The 25,650-nt window shown below is 42.3% G+C and overlaps 1 protein-coding gene across 1 annotated transcript in view; it reads right to left on the minus strand.

Annotated features, from left to right (window-relative positions):
• Nucleotides 1-25,650, minus strand: part of Dnah14 (dynein axonemal heavy chain 14) — a 184,436-nt gene that overhangs the window by 135,042 nt on the left and 23,744 nt on the right. The window contains 16 exon segments of the mRNA XM_040738878.1: nt 3,163-3,250; nt 4,431-4,505; nt 5,403-5,521; nt 5,610-5,714; nt 7,460-7,631; nt 8,714-8,835; nt 9,850-10,095; nt 11,928-12,118; nt 13,925-14,294; nt 15,088-15,429; nt 18,267-18,611; nt 19,485-19,651; nt 23,086-23,183; nt 23,271-23,316; nt 23,793-24,075; nt 24,373-24,491. Of these exon segments, the coding sequence (XP_040594812.1) occupies nt 3,163-3,250; nt 4,431-4,505; nt 5,403-5,521; nt 5,610-5,714; nt 7,460-7,631; nt 8,714-8,835; nt 9,850-10,095; nt 11,928-12,118; nt 13,925-14,294; nt 15,088-15,429; nt 18,267-18,611; nt 19,485-19,651; nt 23,086-23,183; nt 23,271-23,316; nt 23,793-24,075; nt 24,373-24,491 (2,888 nt within the window).

Consider the following 25,650-nt stretch of genomic DNA (forward strand, 5'->3'; position numbering starts at 1 on the left):
AGTGGGTAAGGCGGATGGGGGGGACTGGGCCAAAGCACACTCAGTGACAGAAGATAAAGCCCACTCTAGGGTGATTCCAAGGGCAGAGTGTGTGCTCCTTGTTGCTAAGTACACTTGGGCCACCAGGGACCCTGGGAAGAGCTTCTCTTAAGGAAGATTGGACTATTTGAATTTGGAAAACTACAGAAATGTATGGATCCTCCTGTAATTCTGTCACAGTCACACAAACAGCTTACACAAAGCTTCTCAGCTTAAGACCTGGCGTTTACTTGGACAAGTGGAGAGCAAAAATGTGTGTTTTCACAGTCCTAGGTGACCTTAATGAAGACTTGAAATTGTGGTGGGTCAGGAGAAGTTAAAAAAGGGGAGGTGCTTATTTTTAAATAAGAGAACTGCAAGTTAAGTGTGCCTTCTGAGATACTTAATGGTTACTATGGCAAAGACTTTCTGCTTTCCCCTCTCCAGATAAACCAGCCTCCAAGGCTCACATTGACCCTATTGACTGCCAAGTAATACAGCTTCAGATTGCATTAGTGACATTGCTCATTGTTGTTGCAGGATATTTGATCACACGGTGAGCCTGAGCTTGTGTTATTTACTGCAAAAACCTGTTTCTAGCTGTGGTGTGGCTCAGTCCTAGCACACACCTTTAATCCAAGAGCTTTTTCTGCTTAAATATTGCAAACAGGGTTAAATAAAGCCAACGAGAGGTCTAGAGGCAGAACAAGCAACCAGTTGACACATGGTGGCTCCCAACCATCTGCAATGAGATCGGGCGCCCTCTTCTGGCCTGCAGGGATACATGCACACAGAACACCGAATACATAAATGGAGACAGTGGAGGGAGGGACGTGGAGGGAGGGAGGACAACTGAGACGGCTGGAGAGAGGAGGCTCCTAGTGCGATGGCGGAGGGGGAAGGGCAGCTTTCTCTGTCTCTTGGAGCTAGCAGGCTTTCACCCCAGCATCTGCCTCCTGAGTCTTTATTGGTAAAATCAAAGGATTGAGATTTTTGTTAAAACAAGAGAAAACAAAACCAAACCACATTGTCATGACAAAATACCTGACGAGAAACAGCTTAATAAGGAAAGGTTTATCTTGTCTCCTGGTTTGAGGGCACGGCCCATCATGTCAGGAAAAGGAGGGGTGGGACCTGCTGAGGGACCAGGAACAAGAGGCTGCTTGTTCTCATACAGACGGAGAAAGAACAAGGCACTTACTAGGGCTATAAAGCTTTGAGGTCTGCCTCCCACCCCTCACCCCTAGTGATCAGCGTCCTCTCGGCAGGTATCTAGAACCTCTAGCTGGGACCACATAGTATGGGAGAATTTTCGCATACAAACCAGGACATGGATCTCCGAAGCCTTACTGTAAGGATTCAGGCATTATGCTGGCCTGCCCCTGTGACCTGGCAGAATGCACTCAGGCAGCACCCTGGTCAGCCCAGGGTTCCATGGTAGCGTAGTGTGCCTGCAGGTGCAAAGGACCCCTTTATAAGCAGACCTTGGCCCACTGACGGGCTCTCTCTCTCTGTCTCTCTCTCCTCTCTCCTTCCGGCTCTTCTCTCTCTCCGCTCTCCTCTCTTTCTGCTCCTGTCTCTCTCTTCTCTTCTGTCCTCCCTCTGTGTCTCTTTATCTCTTTTCTCTTTCCTTTCCCCCTTCCTCCCCTTTCTAATAAAACTTCTTGCTTAAGCTCTGTCTTCCTGGCTTGTTTGTCTCCCGCCTCGGTCACCCTCGCCTGCCATGGAATCGGCCATGGTTCCCCACTCAGGACCCCCTTCCACCTTTATCTTAACAGAAGGAAAAGAACAACACTTACGAACTAGACCTACCCTCTTTTCTTATGACCATTCAGTTTTTCTAGTGAAAGATCAAAGAAACAAACAAAAGTCGTCCTCTCAACTCCATGGCTACTCCGCTACTCCCTATTCTGCCCCGCCCCACTCTTCTCCAGTCCATGGGCTGGTCTTTCATCAGTTCCCTAAATGGTATCCCCCTTGGGACTCCTCTGACTTCTCCATCTCTTACATTCTGCTGAGGGGCATTTCAAAAAAATTATTTTGGTTTTCTTAGTATCACACTTTTCTAATTTTCTTTCTTTTCCGCTTTTAACAAATGTGTTTATGTATGTATATATAGGTGTGTGTGTGTGTGTGTGTGTGTGTGTGTGTGTGCAGGCATCATAGGGGGTTAGAAGAGGTGTCTGATCCCCTGGAACTGCAGTTATAGAAGCTTGTGAGCTACCACATGGCAGCTGGGAACCAAGCCTCTGCAAGGGCAGCCAGTGTCTTAACTGCTGAGTCACTGAGCCCTCACCACAGCTCAAGAAAAGCAATACAACTAACACCAACAAACTTGCAGAGTATGGCTTTCTATCAAGTCGTTCATGTCCCAACCCCCAGAACCAGTGAGGACGTCAAGAGACATGGCAGATGTGACTAAGAACCTTGAGATGGGGAGCTACTCTGGGTTATCTGCATGCACCCTTACAACTAGAGACCTCTTCCAGTCTCTGAGTGGGAGGCGTGGCTACAGACGGATGACTGGAGATGAGTTGAGATGCAGTGCAACAGCTTTGAAGATGGAGGAAGAGACCGTAAACTGAGGCGTGCTGGTGACCTTCTCTCTACTAGCTGGTGGAGGCCAGGAACTGGAGTCCCTCGCCCCCCAGAGCCTCCACTCACACCTGCCAACAGCTGGACCTCAGTAGGGAGCCCTGCACTGTTCTTCTCACCAACAGGTCCTTAAGATAACAAATTTAAAAGTTTTAAGCCAAGTTTAGAGAAACTTTTAATGGTGATGATAAAAAAAATGTGTACAGTGCAATTCGTGACACTTTTAAGAAAATAATTGATGGGTTACTCATATTTAATTTTATAAACTGAATATTTTTAAACTCTAAAAGGTGAAGGAATTCTGGAATGAATACCTGTTCATTCATTATAGAATGAATTTATCAACCACCAACTTTCTGTAATAATTTTGCTGTTTATGATGTCATCTATGTACCTATAGATGCATTCATCTTAGTTGTAAATACATTCCAGCTGAGCATGGTGTGTCGGTACCTTCATAATAGCTCATTTTCATATTTTTTTTACTTTCTCAGCATTGCACCCACACACTAATCCCTTTCTTCATGATTCAAGGTGGCATCGACTCACCACAGTGAGGACCACTTGTCCTGGATGTGACAGTACCCAATCAGAAAAAGTCTTGGAGTTCCAGTCCTCAATACCTTGGATTAGAAATCTATAAACCAAAAAGATACATTTATGTTATCCATGCATGCTCATTGAGGATGCCACTTAATGATGAAGCATTAGTCCTGCTGACGTTTTAATTTGAACATGCGCCCAAGAGTAGTGCAGTCTTTAAGGTTCCCTTTACCTGGCAGTGTCTGGGTTGGAAGAAATATATATTGGTTTAAGAGAAGAATTATATTAGCTTTGAATTACAATGTTATCAAGGGTAAAAAGCTAAAAAGGCTGAGTTCAAAAATAGTTTTTACTGGGGACATTACATCTTTCTGGTTTCTACCCTGTCAGTATCACCCAGGGTAGAAACAGAGGCAAGACAACACATTCTCCACAGATTAGTAAGTATGAAAACTCAAGGTAGTGTTTCCATACAGAGAGAGGAAGAACATGCAGTTGGGTGGGAGTGAGGTGGGGAAGAGATGGGAGGGGAAAGAATATGATTAAAATTTATTGCATGAAAAAAGTTTTAAATAAAAAATTGAAAACATAATACAACTGTCCTAACCAAATTAGTTTTAGAAACTTATACTCTGGGATACTTTCTTCCCTGAATGTAGATTGCAATAACAGATTAATAAACAAAAGGAGAATATTGAGACACCAAGCAAAGGCTGTCCCTCAGCAATGCTTGCCTAGTGTGCACACGGTTCCATGTTCAGTCTCCAGCACTGCTCCAGGTCTAAACTCAACAGTTTGAGGGAGTAAAAGCACAACAGAAACACAATGTAGTGAGCCTGATGTCTTCTAAAAGCAGCTGGAGCTGGCTCGAGCTGTGTCCTGGCTGATGTTTGATGCCCAGGAACACACACACACACACACACACACACACACACACACACACACACCACACACACACCACACACACACCCGAGCAGAGCAGTATTCATGGTGTCTATGATTATGCACTCTGACAAGTATTTGCATTTCAAAAATGAGTTTTTTCATCACTCATACATCATGCTCTATTAAAATCCACTCTGTGTGCTTCTCTCAATATTTCACTTATACTGGTAGCTATCTTATACGTATTTCCCAACAAACATACAATACACAAAACACACATACAGAACACACATACAGAATACACACACATACAACATACACAACACACACGTATAACACACACACAACACACAGTATGTATAATCTCAGGGTTTAAACACTGTACTTACTTTTTTAGCACATCGAACATGCTCTTTTCTACATTTACCATCCACTGTTCTACAGCAGTTCTTACGCGAATTTTCCTATAATTTGTTTAAAAATATTATGAAAATTACCATAATATTATGGATATTAACACTTCCTTTCTTTGAATAACTTGTAAGTTAAGTTCTTGACACACACATTACTTTTGGGGCAAAGAACTATAAGAATGTACCTTCCAGTTTCTATTGATTTTTACTTGGAAAACCATGCAGTAAAATACATTTCTTTAGGGAATTCTGATATCAAAAGTAGGAATATAATTAGATTTCACATAACATAGGATGTATGAGAGATAGATTGTATTATAAGATACTTTGAAGGGGGCTGGAGAGATGGCTCAGCAGTGAAGAGCACTGGCTGTTCTTTCAGATGACCCAGGTTCAATTCCCAGCACCTACATGGGAGCTCACAACTGTCTGTAACTCCAGTTCCAGGGCACCCAACACCCTCACACAGATATGCATGCCGGCACGTAACTTTAAGATATTTTTGGAATTTTCAAATACCCAAATTGGGCTGGGGACTTTGTTGGGTAGGAAAGCTTGGGCATGGTATTGTTTTTCCTCAGGAACCAAATGCCGGAGGCTAGAGGACCCTCTGAGGCTGGCAAATAGAATTAGTGAGGCAGAAGGCCTTGGCTTGTGGTGCTTGCCTGGGAACTCACCACGGGGAAACCCGGGTCAGAATGATGCCCACAGATCCCAGATAGCAAATTCCGGGTCTATCTGAAAAGTCAGATTCATGTGGGGCAAAAGCCAGTGTCAATTAGTGCCCAGGGTTGGGCACGTTCTTTGTTCCAACTTTACGTTAAAGTAAAAGTGAGCGGAGCCCGCTGTGGTGAGGTGGGGAGAGCCTATGCTCACACGAGGACGTCATCTGGGGAGAAAGAGTGGCTCTAAGAGTCTAAGTGCGGGCTTGCAGCGCGTTCGTCATACTTGGGCAGCACAAGACCTTCTCCTTCAGCGGAGATGAGCATCTTCACAGACGGAGGGCCAACTTCTTGTTTCCAGAGCAGCACATGTTTCACGTTTTCAAAACATTTCGAGAGATGAGGCTGCAAACCAGAACGCGCTTGTCAGTTACCCAGCAAACCCCCGCCTGAGTGAGGAAATGATACCGCGAGAGGGTAACACTGCTGTTACCTGCACGGAATTGGGATTTCTGCTGTCGGCTAGAATATCAAGAAGTTCAGCATTGCTGAGAAAGTAGAATCTTGGGAAAATCGTTCTTTTAATTTCAAGGTAATCCTGTTCAAAGCCAAAAATAAATAAATAAATAAATAAATAAATAAATAAAAGGCCGCTGAGAAAATGTGTCCAACCGCCCTAGGGATCACACCTTCTTCGGCCTACAGTAATAAATGTGCGGTGTGCACACCAGTTCCAGCCAAACGATAGCTCATGCTCTATGGAAGCTGAAGTACTTCTTAGTAAGGCAAAGCTAAAGTAGAGGGAAATGAAAACAGAAGCGCGATAACAGCAAAGGAACAGCCAGGGCAGAGCTCTCCCCTGCCACACTGCGCCGCTGCCACCACCGCCGCCACCGTGTGGCTGAGCACAGGTGTCGCCAGCTCGCCTCTTCTCCCACGCTTGCGGCTTTCTGCCCTGCTTGTTTCCGGCGTGAGAAGTCACCCCTACCTCCTACACAGGGCACATCATCCCACAAATGACCTCGAATTCTACTGCACCCAGTCCCCCCCGTTTCTCAACCTCTACCTCTTCATCTTCCCAGTTTTACCTTTTGTTACAGGGTAGGTATGGCCCAAGGCGCCCTCGTCGGCAGTCTGTCTCGCAGAAGGGCCTCTGCTGCCAATGAACTTGCTCTCATTACGAAAACAGAGGGCATCCTCTTCGCCCCCTGCTAACTCTCTGCTGCTGCCCATCTACCCCCTTCTCTGAATTCTTGAAAAGATAGTCTATTGACTCAGGTTTTCTACGCATCTGTCAGTATCCTCACACGCTGTCTGTCACCTGCCCCTTCCAAACCTTTGGGGAACGTGCCAGTCTTTATGTGACAGGCCATTTCTGATGCCCGTTCTGACTGCTGCCATTTCGCTTTAGTTCCATCGCTTAGCAACCTTGTATGTCCCTTTGTGTCCGCCCACCCCATCCACTCTTCTCAACACCTCTTAAGCACCAGCTTGTTACGCCTCGTCTTTACCCATGATGCTTCTGGGCAGTTTCATACGTAACCACTCGCCCTTTAGCTGGGACCACAGTGCTCTACCAAGACCCCCGTACACAAAGTCAGCCACTCTTAATGTGCAGAAGAGATCCTTCTGGAAGCTTAGGATCTTGGCAACAGCACTGTGAAACTGTGGCAGCAGACCTAGTAAGTGAGGGGGCAGTGAGCTGTTCAGTGTGCAGGGGGTGGGTCCACTGGATAAAGCCGTGATTGACGTCCTGAGCAGGATGAAGATTTCATCACTACGTAGACCAGTTCATAACTAGAGACTCATCAGTCATTTCTGGGATTTCCTATTTCATATCTTCAAATCACAACTGACTACAAATAATGGAAACCAGGAGAAGTAAAATCATGGACCAGGGATTGTACCCACAGTTGACAATGTCCACTTAAGTGTCTTACAGGTGGTGAGCATTGAACATGAGCACAATGTGCTCGCAGCTCTGTTTTGTGATTTCCGGCTGCTTTGCTGGCCAGCTCACAAATGTCAATCATTCTGCCCCAGCTTCCGCTGCACTTACCACCGTAATAAAGGTCAGACTAATGAAGTCATTAGCCTTCATTAAGTGTTAAGTAAAGGCTCTCTCTGGGCCAGCTCAGGTGCTTCAAATGCACTAAGCTTGTAGTGGGCGGGGGGGGGCTCTTCTCAGTTTAAAGGAGATGCGGCTGCATGGAGGAGCTTGGTGCTTCCCTAGGCTCATTTGACTAGTTACCCAGTTTGAAAAGCTGCTGGCAGGAACACAGAGAGGAAAGTCTGCCCTGGTGCGTCACCGTACCGTGGTGCTTTGGGTCTACTGTAGTTTACCTCCAGACTTTTCTTTATGTTTTCAAGATGTCCATTGCAGATTTTCAGAACGTTGATGATTCCTGTAGTGATGGTTATGTGCAAAGCGTTCAGTTTGTTCAGTACTCGCGACATTATTTCTCTCCACATGACAAGCACCTGGGAGAAGAGCTTTGTCTCTGCTGCCAGATCTCTTTAAAAATACAATTAAATGTAAATAATTCTGAGAGTGCACCAATTAAAGTCTATGCTACTGTTGAATTTATAAGATAATTTTGTTGCATTTATAAGACAAATTTACTTGACTAGCCATTGTATCTATTTTTATAAGCAGTATGTATTTCAAGAAAAACAGGATAAAATACAACTAATCATTTATCAAGATTTTACTTAATGTATAACAGAAAATAGATGCACAGAAATTCTGTGTAAAAATAAGTGAAAGCTGTCTGTGTCTCCAGTCTGCATCTTGAATGTGTCCCCAGGCCCTGACACTGTGAAGTAGTAGAACATTTAGGAGGTGGGCCCTCCTAGGATGAACTTAGGTCTCTGCTCCCAGTCATTGTGCTACAAGGGAAAAGGCCCCGCTGTTTGCTCCTGCTGTGACACGCTGCCCTGGCACATGCCTACAGCAGCCCGTTAGCTTCTGCCTGGACACCTCCTTTGTCTCCATTTGAGCACTCTCAAGAGCAAGCACTTTTAAGAAGCTAGAAGTCAATTAATTTGAGTGCTGTGGATGGAGGAGGAAATGCCAAGTCCCGCTAGTCTGTCTGGTGCAGAGTGGGACATTCTCACTTATGTATGAATGCCATGGAGAAGCACATTTTGTACTAACATCAGAGCTACGCTAGTCTCCCAGAACTAAAGAGACATATAACACGGCTCAAGGATTGTAAGGCTCCGATCGATGCAGTTTGGTTTTCATAGCTTTATTTTAGCAACTCAGGGACCTAAGCTTTCAAAAGGAAGATGGGTGATCCTTGTAATAGTCTATGGGAGTTCCACCAGGAAGGGAGGCGTGGCAGCTGGAGCAGGAGGCCAGCTGCTCACGTGGGGTCCGCACACGGGAAGTGGAGAAAAACAGGGAGTACCACAGGTGATGAAACCTCAGTGCTCACAGTCAACTGCCTGTTTCCTCCGGCAAGGCTCTAATTCAAACCACAACTGATGTTCACTCATCGAGGATATTATTTCTGGAATGTTAAGTCAAATCCCCCTGTGCATTTTTAACCTGTACATGATATATATATATATATTTTTTTTTAATTTTCTTACTTTTGTATTTCTAAAGAATTAAAGATTGGTTCAAGATAAAGCCAATTTCTTTGACAGTGCATCCATTCCTCAATGGTATAAGAGAAGAGGTTCAAGTTTTGATGCCATTCATTCACAAGATCCTACAAGAAGGGAAAAAAACCCGCATATAACAATCTAAATACATGAAATTTCTAAGAATCACATAATAGAAACTGAGATGAGGCAACTAGTGGTCATTGACATAACAGAACTACTGATAAAGAGTCTCATAAATGAAAATAAATCTCATCATTCAGTCTTTAGTTTTCAGATGTCCTGCTCATCTAATTTTCTCATACATTATATGAGAAACAAATCTTGCACACATACATAAAATTAACTCATGTAACATGCAAGACTATATGTACACACATATATATATACATACATATATATATTTTTTCTTCTGGTTTGGTTTTGGTTTTTTGGGACAGGATGATTAATCAAGTCCTTCAAATGACTCTGTTCTTGCTGCTCATTTCCAAAGTTAAAATCTTAAAATTATTTGTATCTCATTTTTGTGAATCTTGTTTTTTTTCTGTTATTTTTCTTTTAATCATATTTTTTTGATTTATTCTCTCCTTTCCATACATTGTTTTCTCTCTAAGGCCCACCTAAACGACATGTTTCCTTAAGTGTTGGCATGTTTACAAATATGAATTCCATTTGCACAGACCGCTCCGTGACTCCCTCTAATCTGTACAGGTACACATTCATATACCAATTATTTAGTTTTGTTATTGAAGAGAGCCTATCAGAAGTACACATGTGACTAAGTTTCTTAAAACTTGAAAATTCATTTTAGCTAAGTTATTAGATGCAGGGCTGCCATTTATGAGTTATGAGAAACTGGTAAAAGTCATATTTTGTGGGCTTTTATACATATAAACTTATCTTGCCCATCCAAATTAAACTTTGATATTTCCTCATGAGTAATTAATGAATACTTGCATAAGAATTATTTTTAGTGTTCACATTATTAAATATTCCATCTTCTGTACAAACATATGGAAAAATCAAATAATTGAAATCAAATATGAGTTTGCAGAAAGCACAGTGAACCTGGTAGGCTGCAGAAAATGAAAGCATTCCCACAGCATCTCCACAGCATCTACCTTAATTGGATTCAGATAGGAAGACCCTCTGATGGTGGCGAGGATGGCCTGGGAGTCTTCCAGCTGGGCTATGGTATCGTCAATGGATGAGATGATGAGGATGGAGTAGCACTCTGTGTGATGCAGGACCAAGTGCAGGGGGGACGTGTTCCAGAGCTCTATGATCTTGAACAGCATTTTCTCAAGAGCGGCTTCATTCGTGGCCGCCATCGATATTTCATTTATTTTCTTTTCATACGGAAGCATCTGAAATGAAGAAATCACTTAATGTCCAGAGGAGCAAAGAATTCCCAAAGCATCTAAAACGGAAGAGTTAAACCCGTTTCTTGAAAGGTGTGCGGAACTGCACGTCTGACACTGGTGAGGTAGACAGCGGGGCCCCGCGTTTACGACAGAGCTCTGTTGAGTCACTGCGCATGCTTCATGCTCGACTCCAATGTCTTCTTAATCTCATCTCAGGCAGTGAGTGACCAGAGTCCGCGTGCTCCTCATGTATGTGCGGCCAGCGCCATCTCCTCCACACCAGTCTCCACACCAGTGCCCATGTACTTGCCACTTTTGCAACAGACCCTTACTTCCTACAACATTTCTTAGAGCATCGCCCGAGAGAAAGCAACCTGATGAACCAGACTTCTATAGCTTCTTTTTCTTTGCTAGATCTACCAAAGACTAAGGGTGTTTTTGCTGTAGTTTTTGTGCTTTATGCATTAGTAAGATATTCCAGCCTTCTCCGACTGCACGGACTTGCAGGTTTCCGTAAGATCCTGGTAGAAAATCTTTAGATTCACTCCCATTCTAGAGACTCGGAGAACTTCTCAGTTCTACCTGGGATTACTGTCTTTATCCTTTATTAGAAAACTGAATCTACCACTACTGTTATACATAATCTCCACGGGTCTAAAGGATGAGACTTAATCTCTTTGTTTGCTAATGTAGCACATCGGGTACTATGAACCAAGAAATTACTAACTTTTACCATTTGTTATGTGTTTCCAAAGATGACACAAAGGGCTCAAGTCCACCGTGAGTGTTTATGACCTTAACCAGCAGCAGCATGAAAGAGGCTTGCTTTTTTTTTTTTTTTTTTTGGGTTTCTTTGTATTGTTTTGGAGGCTGTCCTGGCTCACTCTGTAGACCAGACTGGCCTGGAACTCACAGAGATCCACCTGCCTGGGATTAAAGGCTTGCTTTTTAATGTCTATCATTCAGGTAATAGAATAAAAAGCCCCAGAACTAGCTAAAAGTTGTGTGCTACAGAAAAACTTTCCCACCTACTATACTTTCAGATGGCTAAAAATAAAATGCAGACACAGACAATGTGTTAAGACGAAGCCTGAGCCACCTGAATCTAGTTCTGTTGAGTCTTTATGGTCAAATCTTGATAGGCAAAAAAGTGTGTTTTCAATGCTGTGGTACTGGGGTAGTTTTCAAAGGATGCTCTTGCCTTTAATGGATTATCTCCTGTGACCTTAGAACATCAAGCCTCGACACTTATGTAGTATAGCTCTTCATTTGCTTTGCTATTTTTTTGAGAAAGGGTTTTTCATAGACCAGACTGGTCTCAGGTAGGGTTTGGATTCAAGAATGGCCTGGAACTTCTGACCCTCAGTCTGCCCTTACCTCCTGACAGCTGAGATTACGGGCACACACCATATGCCAGGTTGGTTTACATGGTCCTAAGAATAGAATCCAGGGTTCCTGAGTGCTAGGAACTCTACAAATAAGCCATATCCACAGCCCCAGCTAACAGATTTTGTAGGAAATCAAACTCTTGCTAATTATTGGTAAGACTGTCCTAATATGTTCTTAATATATTTTCTCTATGTGTAAAATGAGCCACAGTGCATTTGGTATTTATAGACCTATAAAATGTAATCTATATAGGAAATGGCATGTTAAAGAATTGTCATCTACCCCCCCACACACGCACACTAAATGTAACATCCTGTCACTGACTCCCCGGTGTCCCAGACATTCCGCCCACTTCCCTGTTTTCTAATGTATGTTCCTTGTAGGTCTTCTTGCCTGTAATTAACCTCTCATGATTCAATGTGTTCTTGTCAACTATTTTTATTTACCTTGAGAGCTAGCAATTTCTCTACTGAGAGGTTTTTATCAAGAGAAACTGACTTTCCGGTAATCTCCCGTAGAGCCTCCCAGTGTCGTGGCTTGAGACAAGGGTTTCCCAATGCTCTGATAATCGGAAGCTCTTGCTTGAAGTCCACCACTGACTGTTTGAGGTGTGCTACCATGTCATTTTTAGGTAAACCTGTAAATACCAGCAAATTGTTAGACTAATGATATGTTTATGTCTTTTTAACCAAATGAACAGAGAAGGTGAGATTTTTTTCTTAAAATTTGCTAATCAATATAATGCCATTTTATCACTTGTTAATCTGCATTCTAGAACAATGAAGCTTTACTGATGCCAAAGTGCTATAACATCAGCTAAGGATTAAAATATAAGAAAATAATTATCCGGATAAATGACTAAATCCCAAATCGAACAGACCTAAGTTGTCCTGGAAAATGTGGTGCCTGGATGGCAGCTGGCATAAGGCTTCCCAGACCTCTTTCACTGACAAGAATATACACATGCACAAGTATACATAATATACATACATACATACATACATACATACACACTCACACATTAGACACGCTAACATGGAAGGGGGATCTCACAGGGCCTCCCTGCTAGACAAAGACCTATAGGCAACTTAAGGAATTCTGAGAGAGAAAGAATTAATCTTCTCTGGGGATGAGCCCCTGAATTGGTTAGATCATACCAAGTGGTCACTCCTGAAATTATGTATATACAAGCAACAATAAATGGACTCTGAAGCTTGTATTTATATAGGTAACAATAATAATCAGAGAAAAAGAGGCCATACATTTGAGAGGGATTAAAGGGAATATATGAAAGAGAGACATGATAGAATTATATTTAGTTAAATTGAAAAACAAAAATAAAACACGTTTAAAAAGAAAAACAATATGTTGCCTACTTGTTGTTTAATACATTGTTCTTTGAAACATGACAAAAATGCTAAGACTATGACATGTGCTATTTTAAAGCTGTGAGGCTATGCCTTGCAGTGTTTTATTTTGCAAAATATTGTGGCACACACACATACCCCACATGTAGATTTTTGTTTGTTTGTTTGCTTGCTGAGATTTTTTTCTGGGACAGGATCTTATCATGTAATTCAGGCTGGTCTTCAATTTGTGGACCTTCTGCCTCAGCCTCCTAAGTGCTGGGATTGTAGGCATGCTCCACACAGTCCCACTGTGACAGTGACATTTAATGTATAATATTGTACACACTTGTTCCTTTACTTTTGTGCTGCTGGGGATTGAATACAGGCTTTTGTCCTCTAAAGCACAGGCTCTATAGTGGGACTAAAGCCCTAAGTTGTAGAAGTGTCTGTGTAGGCAACATTTCAAATGTGATGATTATCACAGGCCAATGTCTCAATGTCTCAGAATGACTTGAGGTGTTTTTTCCCAATGCCCAAAGGATGTTATAAGCATCAGATATAGAACTCAGGAAACGATTCTGCAGGCAGGATCTTAGCATCAAGACATCTCAAGCCCACAAACCCTGGGAGTCAAAACTGATTTTGAAATATCTGGACATCTAGCCATGAAGCCAAGCTGTACGTGCATGTGTGCGTGCGTGCGTGCGTGTGTGTGTGTGTGTGTGCGTGTGTGTGTGTGTGTGTATGTGCATGTGTGTGTGTGTATTTGAGACAGGGTTTCTCTGTGTAACAGTCCTGGCTGTCCTGGCATCTGCTCTGTAGACCAGGTTGGCCTCAAACTCAGAGATCTGCCTGCCTCTGCCTCTCCAGAGCTGGGACTAAAGGTGAGTGTCATCACCGCCCAGCTCATGAAACCAACCTTTAAAAGATACCAAACTATTCGTAATTATTTGTGGTTACCCCCCACACACACAACCAAGGCTTTAAACTGTTTCTTGCTTTAGCAAATGACCTCTATTTAAATTCTTTTAACTGTCTCTCTGTAATGGCGTTTTGCCTTTGGCGGATTGGAAGCTTGGAGGAGTGCACGGTACCTTTTTCCAGAACAATGATTACGTGCAGCCACTTGGAGACATTACTCTTCACTAAGTCTATATCGATGCTCTGGAGACTGCAGCTCCTCCATTCCCAGAAAAATATCGCCCACTCTTCCTGTGCCTCCCATAGCAGCTTCCTCAGCATCAGGTCGCACTCAATGTCGGAGATCTCCGACAGCACAATCTGCGTCATCTCCTCCATGTTAAGAAAGTGCATGTGTGACTGGGAATCGTCACAGTACTCCTGGTAGCTTGAGTATGTTTTCACTTTTTCAGTCAAGTTTGCAGCTTCTGCTGTGAGAGACTTGACCATGTCCTTGGCTTTTGGAACTGGAGTACTGGCGCACGTCAGGACGGGACTTCTGATCTAAAACCAAGGGGAAAGATACTCAAAGAGGCCAGACCACCCAAAATACAACCTTGTCTTACTGGCACGATCTTTAGCAAATAACGTGCTTTTTGACATGATAAAGTGAATGGAATTGGAATATTACCACCTGACCCAAAAGCCTAGAACAATGTCCGCAGAGTTTGCTTTTTGTTGCTCCCTTTTATTCTGTTTTTGAAGAATTTTGCTACCATGTTCAATACATTCATCCATTGATAAAGAAAATGCTAAGTTCCGGGTAGAGAAAAACAAAAGAGAGTTTTGTGATCTTATGTCCCACTCAACTTCACGAATCATCAAAACTCTATTTGTGAATCCCAGGGTGTCTTAGTTTCTTTTCTGTTGCTGGGATAAAATGCCATGACCAAGGCAACTTACAGAAGAGTTTGGAATAAAAACCCATCGCAGCAGGGAAACAATGACTACGAGGATCAGGCGTGGCAGCCAGAGCAGAAAGCTGAGCCCTCACTCCCTCAAGTTCAAGCAGGAGGCAGAGAAGGCAAACCGGAAGTATGTGAGGGTCTTGCCCTGAAAGCCCACCCCCCAGTGACATGCTTCTTCAGGCAATGCCACACCTTCTTAACCTCTCCACACAGTGCCACCAGCTGGGGACCGGGTGTTCAAATGTGGACAATTCTCATTGAAAGCACCACACAGGGCAAATATATTTGGATTAAACTATTTAGCTGGGATCCCATAGACAATGAGTATTTACATGAATTTCGTTACATAAGACTGAGATGGAAAACTTAATAACATGAAGAGCACCTACTTTATCTTTTAAGTTACTGACATCCACTCGTAAACTAACAATAGATGCTTCCAAACTGTTCCTGAATTTAGTTAGGGTGGCTTCTTTATTTGTGGCAAATATCTTCAGAGCTGTTTTTAGATGATTAAGCTTCATGAAAAGGATTCTGTAGATGGCATTCTGCTCTTCAGAAATTTCGATCTGGTAATGCCTCACAACAGAGTACAACTGAGAAATTGTGGTGAAATCTTTCTCTAATTGAGGAATATTCGAGGAAATATCGTCCAAAAAATTAAAGTGATCCACAAATTCCTCTACTTCCACAGGCTCACAACCCATTTGGTGCAGTGATGATTCTAAGATCTGAAATTATTAACGTGCCAATGATAAGTATATAATAATTTCACTATTTTAGAAAATATTGGTTGTATCTTGGAATTCTGACTTCTATAGATGTAATATACGAAGTACACATAATTCTAAGTGTTTGCTAAATGCTCGAACATTGACACTACCAAATCCTTCTACCACTAGAAAGTGCTTATGTTTCACATGTAAAATAAATGTTATAAGACACACAGAATACTCTCTGAACAACTTGAAATAAATAAGTATCATGTAGGTCACAAGGGCGAGGCTGGAATATGAGTGGAACGCCATCATTCTGATCATTCATATCCCAGGTTCTCCTGCAGGGCCCCACTGTATCGAGAGACTGTCTGCAAATCAGGTGTTACTGTCTCTACTCTTCTCAATGTAGTCTGAGATCAGATGTATGATAAAGCTACAGAATTGTGATTCAACTCTCATCGGAGAAGCTTCTTCTGGCGATAGATGGCAGTTAACACAGAGAACCCACAGCTGGCCAAGGCACAAAGAGTAAAAAACTGTGGAATGCCTAGCCCTAAATGGGACATCTCTCTGCAGTCCTCCCCTCCGTAGTCCAGGGAATTTTAATGAAGAGAGGGCAGAGTTGGTGAACTCAATGAAATCGTGTTTTCTGGACACAGCAGGGAAGTCGCACTTACGGATGCACAACGATTGTCACAGCCTGCACAAGACCTGGGAAAGGTCAAGCCAGACCAAATCCCAGTATGGGGAGGGGAGACAGATGCCAAGTCCCACCCCCAGCTAGGGAGACATTGGCATTTGATAAGGTTCCAGGAGAGGGACGGTTGGTTTTCTTCAATGGTTTGACCCCTGGTAACTCAACTACACTCCAGAATAGGCTCCATACCTGAGCAGCTGATGGGTTTAAAAAAGAGACAGAAGGAGAGCACAAATTTGAGTGGGTAGGGTGTGGGGGCAGAGCTGGGAGGAATTGGGGAAGGAGGTGAATATGGCCAAAAAGCATTGCCCGAAATTCTCAGAAAAGTTATAAAATAGTATTTTTAAGTAATGAATAATTATAAGTTAGGATGTGAGATGGTACTGGGAAACGCTTAGGAAGGTAATTCTATGAATGCGTTTTGCTGCCCAGCTTCTCAGACTCACAGTGGGTGTGCTACCTTCTTCTGCCCTGCTGCCTAGAAGAGGGATGTGATGTCGGAGCAGCTTAGCAGAAGGCAGAGTGAGCCCAAAGCAGCCAGTCTCTCAGTGGCCATGTGGAGTCTCACGGTGACCTTAGGCTGTGTCTCCGTGCAATGCTACTCTCTGACAGAGGCATTAGTTCTAACTTGTGTAAGCCACGGTTCTTTCCTTTTGGTGGTTGCGGTGGTGGGAGGGGGGTCATGTGTAACCGAATCTGGTTAAATTAACATTTGCCTGAAATATCCTGCAGGCCAACCCAGAGCTTCTCCACTGCCGGCACTTCTCTAGTAATTAACATTTAAAACATTATCCTCGGTCCACCCAGGCTCCGTGAGATACTTCTGGCGAGACTTTATGCTATGTTAAGACTCTGTGCAAGAATCATGCTGTCTTCTCACCATTATATTGCAGAAGTACAGCCAATGGCTAGCACTAACTTTAGCTCTGAGAAGTATTGGTAGTTTGACGAAACAAAGGGAAAATGACAGCTGCTCTCATAAATTCCAGACTTTAAGCAGGTGGAGGGCATTACTGAGGATGTTAGTGCAGACAATGGCTAGTATATGAGGCTCCATATTTGTTCTAGAAACTTATATTTGGGGTGCTCCCAGGTGTTTACATGCTTGCAGTTTTCCACAGAAACTTCAAATGGTCTTAGAAATTTGTTCCATAAGAGAACCACCCCCAGTGATAGCCCTAATACATACTGAACACTCATCAGCGTTCCAAGATTTACCACAGGCACTCTATAGCATAGTGGATCTTATGTTCTAACTGAGAGGATGATGAACAAACGGACATCTAAAATAATGCCAGATATTGATGCATGTTAAAAAGATGAAATGGGGGTAGAAAATGACATGGGTCACAGCTTTCAATGTGGCCACAGGAAACTCTCATAGGTGCTGGAGAGATGACTGAGCTGGGTAAAGCACTTGCTATGCAGTTGAGGACTCAAGTTTGGCTCTCCATTAATTGTAAAACCAGATACAGCAGCACACATGTCTGTACTCCCAGGGCTGCCAGGGCCAGATCAAGTGGAGACAGAAGGATTCCCAGGAGCCCAAGGACCTGGTTTATGCTACAATCGCTGGGTGTTGGTGGTGCACACCTTTAATCCCAGCACTGGGGAGGCAGAGGCAGGTGATCTCTGTGAGTTTGAGACCAGCCTGGTCTACAAGAGTTAGTTCCAGGACAGCCTCCAAAGCCACAGAGAAACCCTGTCTCGAAAAACAAAAAAAAGAGACACAATGTCTAACAAGGAGGAAGACAAGCTAACCATGACGTTGTCCTCTGACCTCCACATTCCTGCCACAGCGGCATGCAAGTCACACTCACATGCATGAATGCACACACACAAAGATTGAAAGTCACACTCACATGCACGAATGCACACACACAAAGACAAAGTCACACTCACATGCATGAATGCACACACACAAAGACAAAGTCACACTCACATGCACGAATGCGCACACACAAAGACAAAGTCACACTCACATGCACGAATGCACACACACAAAGATAAAGATTGAAGGCCAAAGCAAACACAATCACACTACTTTCATGTTTTCTGAGGATAATACTGCTGCGTATTTTTGAGTGTGTATCTTACAGTTATAATCTAATCCGAAATCTTCTTAAGGAAAAGGACAGGTTTAAAGACTTACTTCCAATAGACTTGTATTTTTTTCCTCAATTGCAAAGCGTAGCAGGTTGTAGCTCATTTCTATAATGTTGTCAACATATGGTAAACAGGATAATTGATAATCCAAAGTTTTCACACAAAAAATTCCAAGGCGCATCTCAATGGCCATAGTCACAATCTGTTTTAGGTAGCTCCTGAATTTATGTATTATAGTGTTAAACTCTACTGACGTTAAGATCCCCATGTATGGCAGTTTCATACTCATGGCTTTGGCCTTTTCTACCATGTAACAGTACTTTAGAAACCTGCAGCTGTAATCGCTAACCAGGCCCATTGAATTACCAATAATCGTCAGCAGAGTCACAATCTGTGAATGAAAATGATACAGTAGTCAGCAGACTCACAATCTGTGAATGAAAATATTAGAATAGTCATCACACTCACAATCTGTGAGTGAAAATAATACAATAGCCAGCACACTCAATCCGGGAATGAAAATAATACAATAGCCAGCACACTCAATCCGGGAATGAAAATGTTACTCAAAACTTTTATGATAGGAGTGGAAACGCATAGTTTGGCAAGTTTCTGTTAAATCATGGTCCTTGTACAATTCATTCTGTCTGGAGCTGGAATTAAATACTAAACTATGTTGGAAACAAGACCAAGAAATGTAGATGACTAATACTTGACTTTTATGTAAAGTTTACACAGATATTTAACTTTGTAATCACGGTGTTAATTGAACTATGTATTGCAGAGACCAGTCATTTATTTCACTGTTTGCCATGTGGTTTTTAAGTGACTTCTCTTGAAACAACACCAGAGAAAGCCAGTTCTACGCACTTACGGCTTCACTTAGTTCTTATGGCATAGTTTTTTGGGCAGCACAGAATCCAGACACAAGCTGAGATAATGATATTCTACGTCAATTTGGACAAAAATACGCAGTTAGGTGGTGAGGGAAAGGCTGGGGAATGGCGAGCCGACATGCTGGCAAGCCAGTGTCACAAAGGAGTCACAGGGATGAAAGCTCACTTCCACGGTGGAGGTTTGGAAAACTGTGGCAAGCAGAGCTCAGAGACCAGCGGAAGACAAACAGAGTCACACTGGGATGATGGTCCCATTGCCATGACTTAGGATGCTCTGAAGTTTCCCACACATCATGTTCATAGAATAATTTCAGTGGGGTTCTGTTCCCTTATCAACCACTTTCAAGACATAATATCTCAAAACTTACTTTGCTTTGGTAGTTATCATCTGTTTCAAAGAGGATATAGAAATCTGGCCATCGGGCCTGCTTCTTATATTTGATTACACTTTCTTTCTCATTAGATAAATCTGGGGCTGAAACCAAATCAATGAGGGTGGAGAGGCGAGGGTCTTGGTGAAAAGGAGTGATCGTGGCTGGAACACAGCATTGAAGAGTTAGCACTTCTCGAAGTCTTTCAGAAACGACATTGCAAAACTAGCCACAACATTTAGTCCTGTCAAAAACTGACAGGGACTTAATTAATGAGCAGACATTACTCTGTATTGATGGAGAGACTCACAGACATGTGCAAAGATTTGCATTTAACATTATAAACGGAAGGAACTGTCGCAGATAACGAGTTGTGGTAGGAGCAGCCATGCCAAAAATAAAACCTGAGAATATTATCTTTTGTGTAGAAAGTATAATACTGTTGTGAATACAGAAACACAACAACAAATGCAAGGCTGCTACTGGGAAGGAGTTGGCAGTTTAGATGTCTGTGGACCCTTTCCTTCACCCCCAACAAAGAAAGGAAACTCGATACGTACTTTGCAGTTTACACAAATTAATCCAAGATGAAGCCTACGTCTAAACATGGATGCAGTACAAATGGATGAAATCCTAGGAGAAAATAGCGTGACCCTGAAGTCAGGAAGCTCTAGATACAAAAAAAGCATACTGCATGGTAGAAATAAATTGATGTGCTGGGAATTTATAAAACCAGGTGTCTTAGCTCTATTAAGGAAAATGAGAAGCTAAAGCAAAGGGGGGAGGGAGGGCTTGCAAATCTCACAGCTGGTAACAGGTTTGACCCAGCACATTTAAAAGCTATCTCACACACAGCGGCAGGAAACATTTGACAAAACATATAGGTGATAGCTGGGGAAATACGAATCATCTATCAAGTCCTAGTGAAACAGAAATCACCAAAATGTGCTATTACTACCTCCCCATTGAAATGGAGAAGGGAACTTTTTAAAGGCTGGCCATACAACATTGGCAAAGGCTAGGAAAACCCAGAAAGCTGCATGTACCACAGCTAAGAATATAAAGTAATCCCGCTATACTGAAAATATAATCTAAGAATTCAAATACAATTGAACCTATAGCACAGATATGTGGTGATACATTGTTTCTGATTTAATAAATCTTGGTGGAGATCAAAATGTAAAGCTAACCACAGCCATAGAGTCTAGGCAGTGGTGCTATACACCTTTAACCCCAGCAGCCATACTGGTTAGCCACCTAAGCTGGGTGGTGGTAGCCCACAACTTTAATCCCAGCACTAGAGAAGTATATGAGATGGGAGCAGGATCTCAGAGCTGGCATTCAGTCTTAGGCATTCAGTCTTATGGAATTAGTCTCCAGCCACATTGAGGACAGGATCTCCCCAGCCTTGGTAGAGATAAAAGCTCTCTGGAGACTTGGCTGTTTTGCTTCTCTGAGCTTCAATCGAACCCCAATATTCGTTTCTGGGTTTTTATTATTCGTGCTGCACAGATATGTGAACAGAAGAGGAGGGAACAACTATTCCTTGTAAAAAAAATCCTGAGTGACACATGTGTGAGGAATTAGAGGAACAGACACCCCTTTTGGGAAATCACAGTTGACTGATGCAGGGTTTTCCACTGATGAGTGCCAAAATTAATGGGTGCATTTTTCAGCACAAATACAACACTTGTATTAGGTTATAACCACCTTAGCCCGGAACTCGTGATTAGCATTGCTAGCAACAAGATGCATCTCACGTGCTACTGACCTGAGACAGTGAAAGGATGCCCAACTATTACAACATCCCAGCCCCAAATGTATCATCTCGTGAGACAACAGCAGACAAACCAAACTGATGTATCTTTATGGGATAACTAACTAGTGCATTAAAAAATCGTTAAGGTCACAAAAGACGAGAAAAGGAGTTATCACAGATCAGAAGACTTAAGAGACAAATGCAATGTGCAACTGTGGAGTAAGGATCCTGGAATGGAAAATGGACCTCAGCGAAGCAGCTGAGTTTTGTCATTTCTTTTCTTTTCTTTTTTGGTTTTTACGAGACAGGGTTTCTCTGTATTGTTTTGGAGGCTGTGGGTCCAGGCCCGTCTCGAACTCACAGAGATCCGCCTGCCTCTGCCTCCCGAGTGCTGGGATTAAAGGCGTGCGCCACCACTGCCCGGCTAGTTTTGTCATTTCATTAGCACTACCGGACAGCTGGTTGTGCAGTTTGGAGCATCACAGCACGGGGAGGGAGAGCACACGTGAAGAGCGTACAAGAATGCTCTACTATGATTGTGACTTTCATAGAAGCCTCTAATTATTTTATAATGAAAATTTCAAAAACAAATCAAATGGCAAAAACATTTTGTATCGAGGAAAAAAGACAGGGAAGTGGTCAGACGTTTTAACCCAAGAAACAAAGACCTAAAAATAAAAGAAGGAAAGGAAATCTAAGTGGCAAATGGGCTCTATCTATAAAAATACTGACAGAGGATCTGCTTCTGCATAAGTAATCCCCCTGCCTTAAATTTAGGAGACATTAGTACAAAACGATGCATGCCTATGTTTTCTATAGAGAAGTAGTTAACTCCAGCTGATAGATTCCTGGGCAGAAACGAGGGTGCAGTGCTGAAAGCTGGAAGGCAATGGAGCAGACCTATAGGTGCCTGCACTTAGCAAAGATGTGTTATACGACAAATGAGTTGCTAAGGGTCCTACTAGTTTAATTTTTTCCTAAAACTTATCGTGAGAAATGAACAAATTCTTTGGCCAAGGAAGCTATTGCCATGTAATCTCAAATTATATACATATAGCTGAAAAGACTCATTTAAAATTCATTCAAGACGGAACAAGATCTTTGTGAATGCTAGGAGACAAAATTCAAATACTTAAGCCTTGAGTTGCTCGGTCAGTTCTTATCTTTTAAACATTCTCTTTATATGCATGCAGGCTAATCTTGGTTGTCTATTTGACTACATCTATAGTCTATAATCTACTAAGGCCAAGCAGCAAGACACACCTGTGAGGGATTTGCTTGATCGGATCGTTTGAAATGGGAAGACCCAGTTTAAATCTAGTGACAGCCCACAGAAGAGGACGTGGAAGAAGGAGACTTTTGCTTTTTTGCCTGCGTGCCCTCACTCTCACTGGCATGTTCCTGAGGCATTCCTTCATTGGTGTTAGAACCTACTTCTTTGGGATCCCAACATTAAGTGAAGACTAACAGCTCTCTAGAACTTCCCTGGGACTGCTGGGACATCCAGTCTCATGGACTGAACAACACAGCCATTGTTGGACTGCCCTGACTACAGGCTGTAAGCCACTCTAATAAATCCCCATATCTCCCTCCCTCCCTTCCTCCCTCCCCCTCCCTTTCTCCCTCCCTCCTTCCCTCCCTCTCCCTCTCATGTGTATACACAGATATGGATATGTACACACACACATTAATTCCAAATTAACATTGCTTGATCGTAAACACTGGAATTCACGGTATCTTATTTATAACTGCCTTATATGTCACCAACTAAGAGCATCACATAATAATTAATTTAAAAAGGATTTCCAAAGAAGGCACTAAGCCTTTTCAAGTACTTACTTATATATTTTTCTATGGTTGCTATCACATTTTGGATTTGTATTGAAAAGTCCAGTCTGTTGGGATGTATGAAGAGGTTTGTTGGGAATTCACAAAATCTGAGAGAAAGCAATAAGTGAAAGTATATTCAAGTGAATACAGTACCCAACAAAATACATCTACTTATAAAAACGTCTCATACTTACTTATTATAGATGTACCCTTGCTCAGACTCAAGCATGAGTCCCGTGTCTATTAGAATTCATTGAGAGAAAGAGAAAATAAAAATTGATTAACATCTTAAAATTCTAGACAGCAACTTAATATATATTAATATTTTCTAAACATCCCAAGAGCCAATTATAGAGTCCCAGATTGTGTTCTTTTCCTTTTCTGCAGGTCTGGGAGAAGAATCAGGGCCTCACACGTGCTAGGCAAACACTCTGCCACTGAGTGGCACCCTTGCTTAAGAGTCTATGCTTTGGGCAGTCATTCCCGGTGAGTACATGCTGATAGGGAGGTTCCAGAGGCCCCTGGGTGAGGGGTCCTTCACGCTTCCAGGTGAAAATGGCACTACCACTCACGTGTGCCACAGGTGGTGACTCATGCCCTGTTACTGCTGGCCATAGCGTGTATGAACATCATGCTATCCAAACTAATAAAATGTAAACTTCATTTTTTCTTTTGCTTATTATTTCTGGCTGACAGTATGCTTCTTTCTGTCTTACCTGAAAGTATACGTCTGAGGAGAGTATCAAACTTGCTCGGCTGATTGTATTTCATGAGCAAGTCTTCACTTGAGGTTCTCACAAAACTTCTTCTGCTTTCAGAAAATTCATCATCATCACATGATAGAGTCTCTTCAAGGCCCTGTTCAGACTTCTGAGCCTTCTCTTCAGTATCCTCTGGAGACTCATTAGAAGTGGGAGTTCTCAAACATAGGTGTACTTCAAATATCGGTGGTGCATATGTTTTTCTCAAATCCAACTCCACTTTCTCTCTATGTAAAATCTAATTTAGCAAATATGTCCATGAGACAAGCACAAAATAGGACATTTAATTTGTGATAATAAAGTTTAAATAGTATTATAAATTATAACTATATTTACATGTCAAAAAGCAAGTAAATAAAATGTGAATTAATGTCAATGGAAATTTTGGAATAGGCATTATTACAGCTTTTTACAATTGAAGAAGGCATACATGTGTGTGCATGTAGCAAACAATCATTAATTGAATTTTTAATTCTGAAACTTGCTATCCATCTTATATCAAAAATTTTAATAATGTTCCTAAGGTACATCTTACCACATCAACATCAGTGTCTGTCTTGGGTTCCGAGTTTTGAACAGGAGGATGAGAAGGTAATTGCAAATTAATGAATTCATCATCATTATTTGATATCTTTCTAGAAAAGATCTTCCTTGCTCTAGATTAAGAAATGGGAGGCAAATTTATTTTTGCAATCACATACTGTAATGTTTAATATGAGAATATATCAAGCATTCATGTAACTTAGCAAGCAAGGAAAGAGAACAAGTGAGGAAGTTATTAATGTGGGGAAGAGCTGGGCTGACAGCTCCGTTGGTGAAGTGTTCGTCTTGCAAGTGTGAGGACCTGAGTTTGAATCGCCAGAGCTCACAAAGCAGCCAGGCATGGCTGTAGCACAAATATACTCGCTGTGGCGGCAAGACAAGAGAGAGAAACAGATAGACCCCTGGACGCTTGCAGGCTAACTAGCCGGGCCTACGTGGTAAGATTCCAGGTCAATAAAAGACCCTGTCTCACACAGAAAGGTGGAAGGCAAACATCCAAGGTTGTCCTCTGACCTCCTCCTGTAGGTGCCATGCACATGGACAGCAGTACCTCCCACACACACACACATCCACTCCCAAACACACTCAGACACACAAGTAGGAAAAGAAAACAATTTGGCTGACTCTTTCTCCAAAGAGGTAGATGATAAGCATAAGAAAAGGTGCTTAAAAATCGCTAATAGTTAGGAAAACAAGTCAAAATCTCAAGAGATTACTTCATACTTATAACATGAATAATAAAAGCCCAGAGACAGATATTGGGGTTCAAGCTGAAATCAGAGAAGCAAAGTGGCCAGGCACTAGAGAGTTCTCACCTCTACCAATGCTCAGACTGAATGAGCGTCCACCAAACCTCAGACTGTATTCACCAAATTTCAGACTGAGAGCTCTCTGGTGGCTTAGCCTCATTGCTCTGGGTTTTTATTACTTGTGTTATAAATACTCATTTGACTGGATCCATGTTGGTGAAAATATTAGAACCTGGTGCATTCCTGCTACAGACTAGACTGATGCAGACAGTGTTGTGGGAAACTGGAGAGATGTTTCTTAAAGTGTTAAATGTGGAAATATATGATCCAGAAATTCTAAGTATACACAGCAAGGAACAGAAATGAGGTGCTCAAGCAGATGTTAAAAACCAGTGTGCACAGCTGCATTCTAATCATAGTCCACAGGGGAGAAACCTAACACATCAGTGGAGAAGTGCAAGGTACTGCCAACAGATGACAGCACTGTTTAGCCTCGAAAGGGAATGAAGTTCTGATACATG

This window comes from Mesocricetus auratus, unplaced genomic scaffold, assembly GCF_017639785.1.
Source record: "Mesocricetus auratus isolate SY011 unplaced genomic scaffold, BCM_Maur_2.0 Super-Scaffold_100676, whole genome shotgun sequence".
Lineage (NCBI taxonomy): Eukaryota > Metazoa > Chordata > Mammalia > Rodentia > Cricetidae > Mesocricetus > Mesocricetus auratus.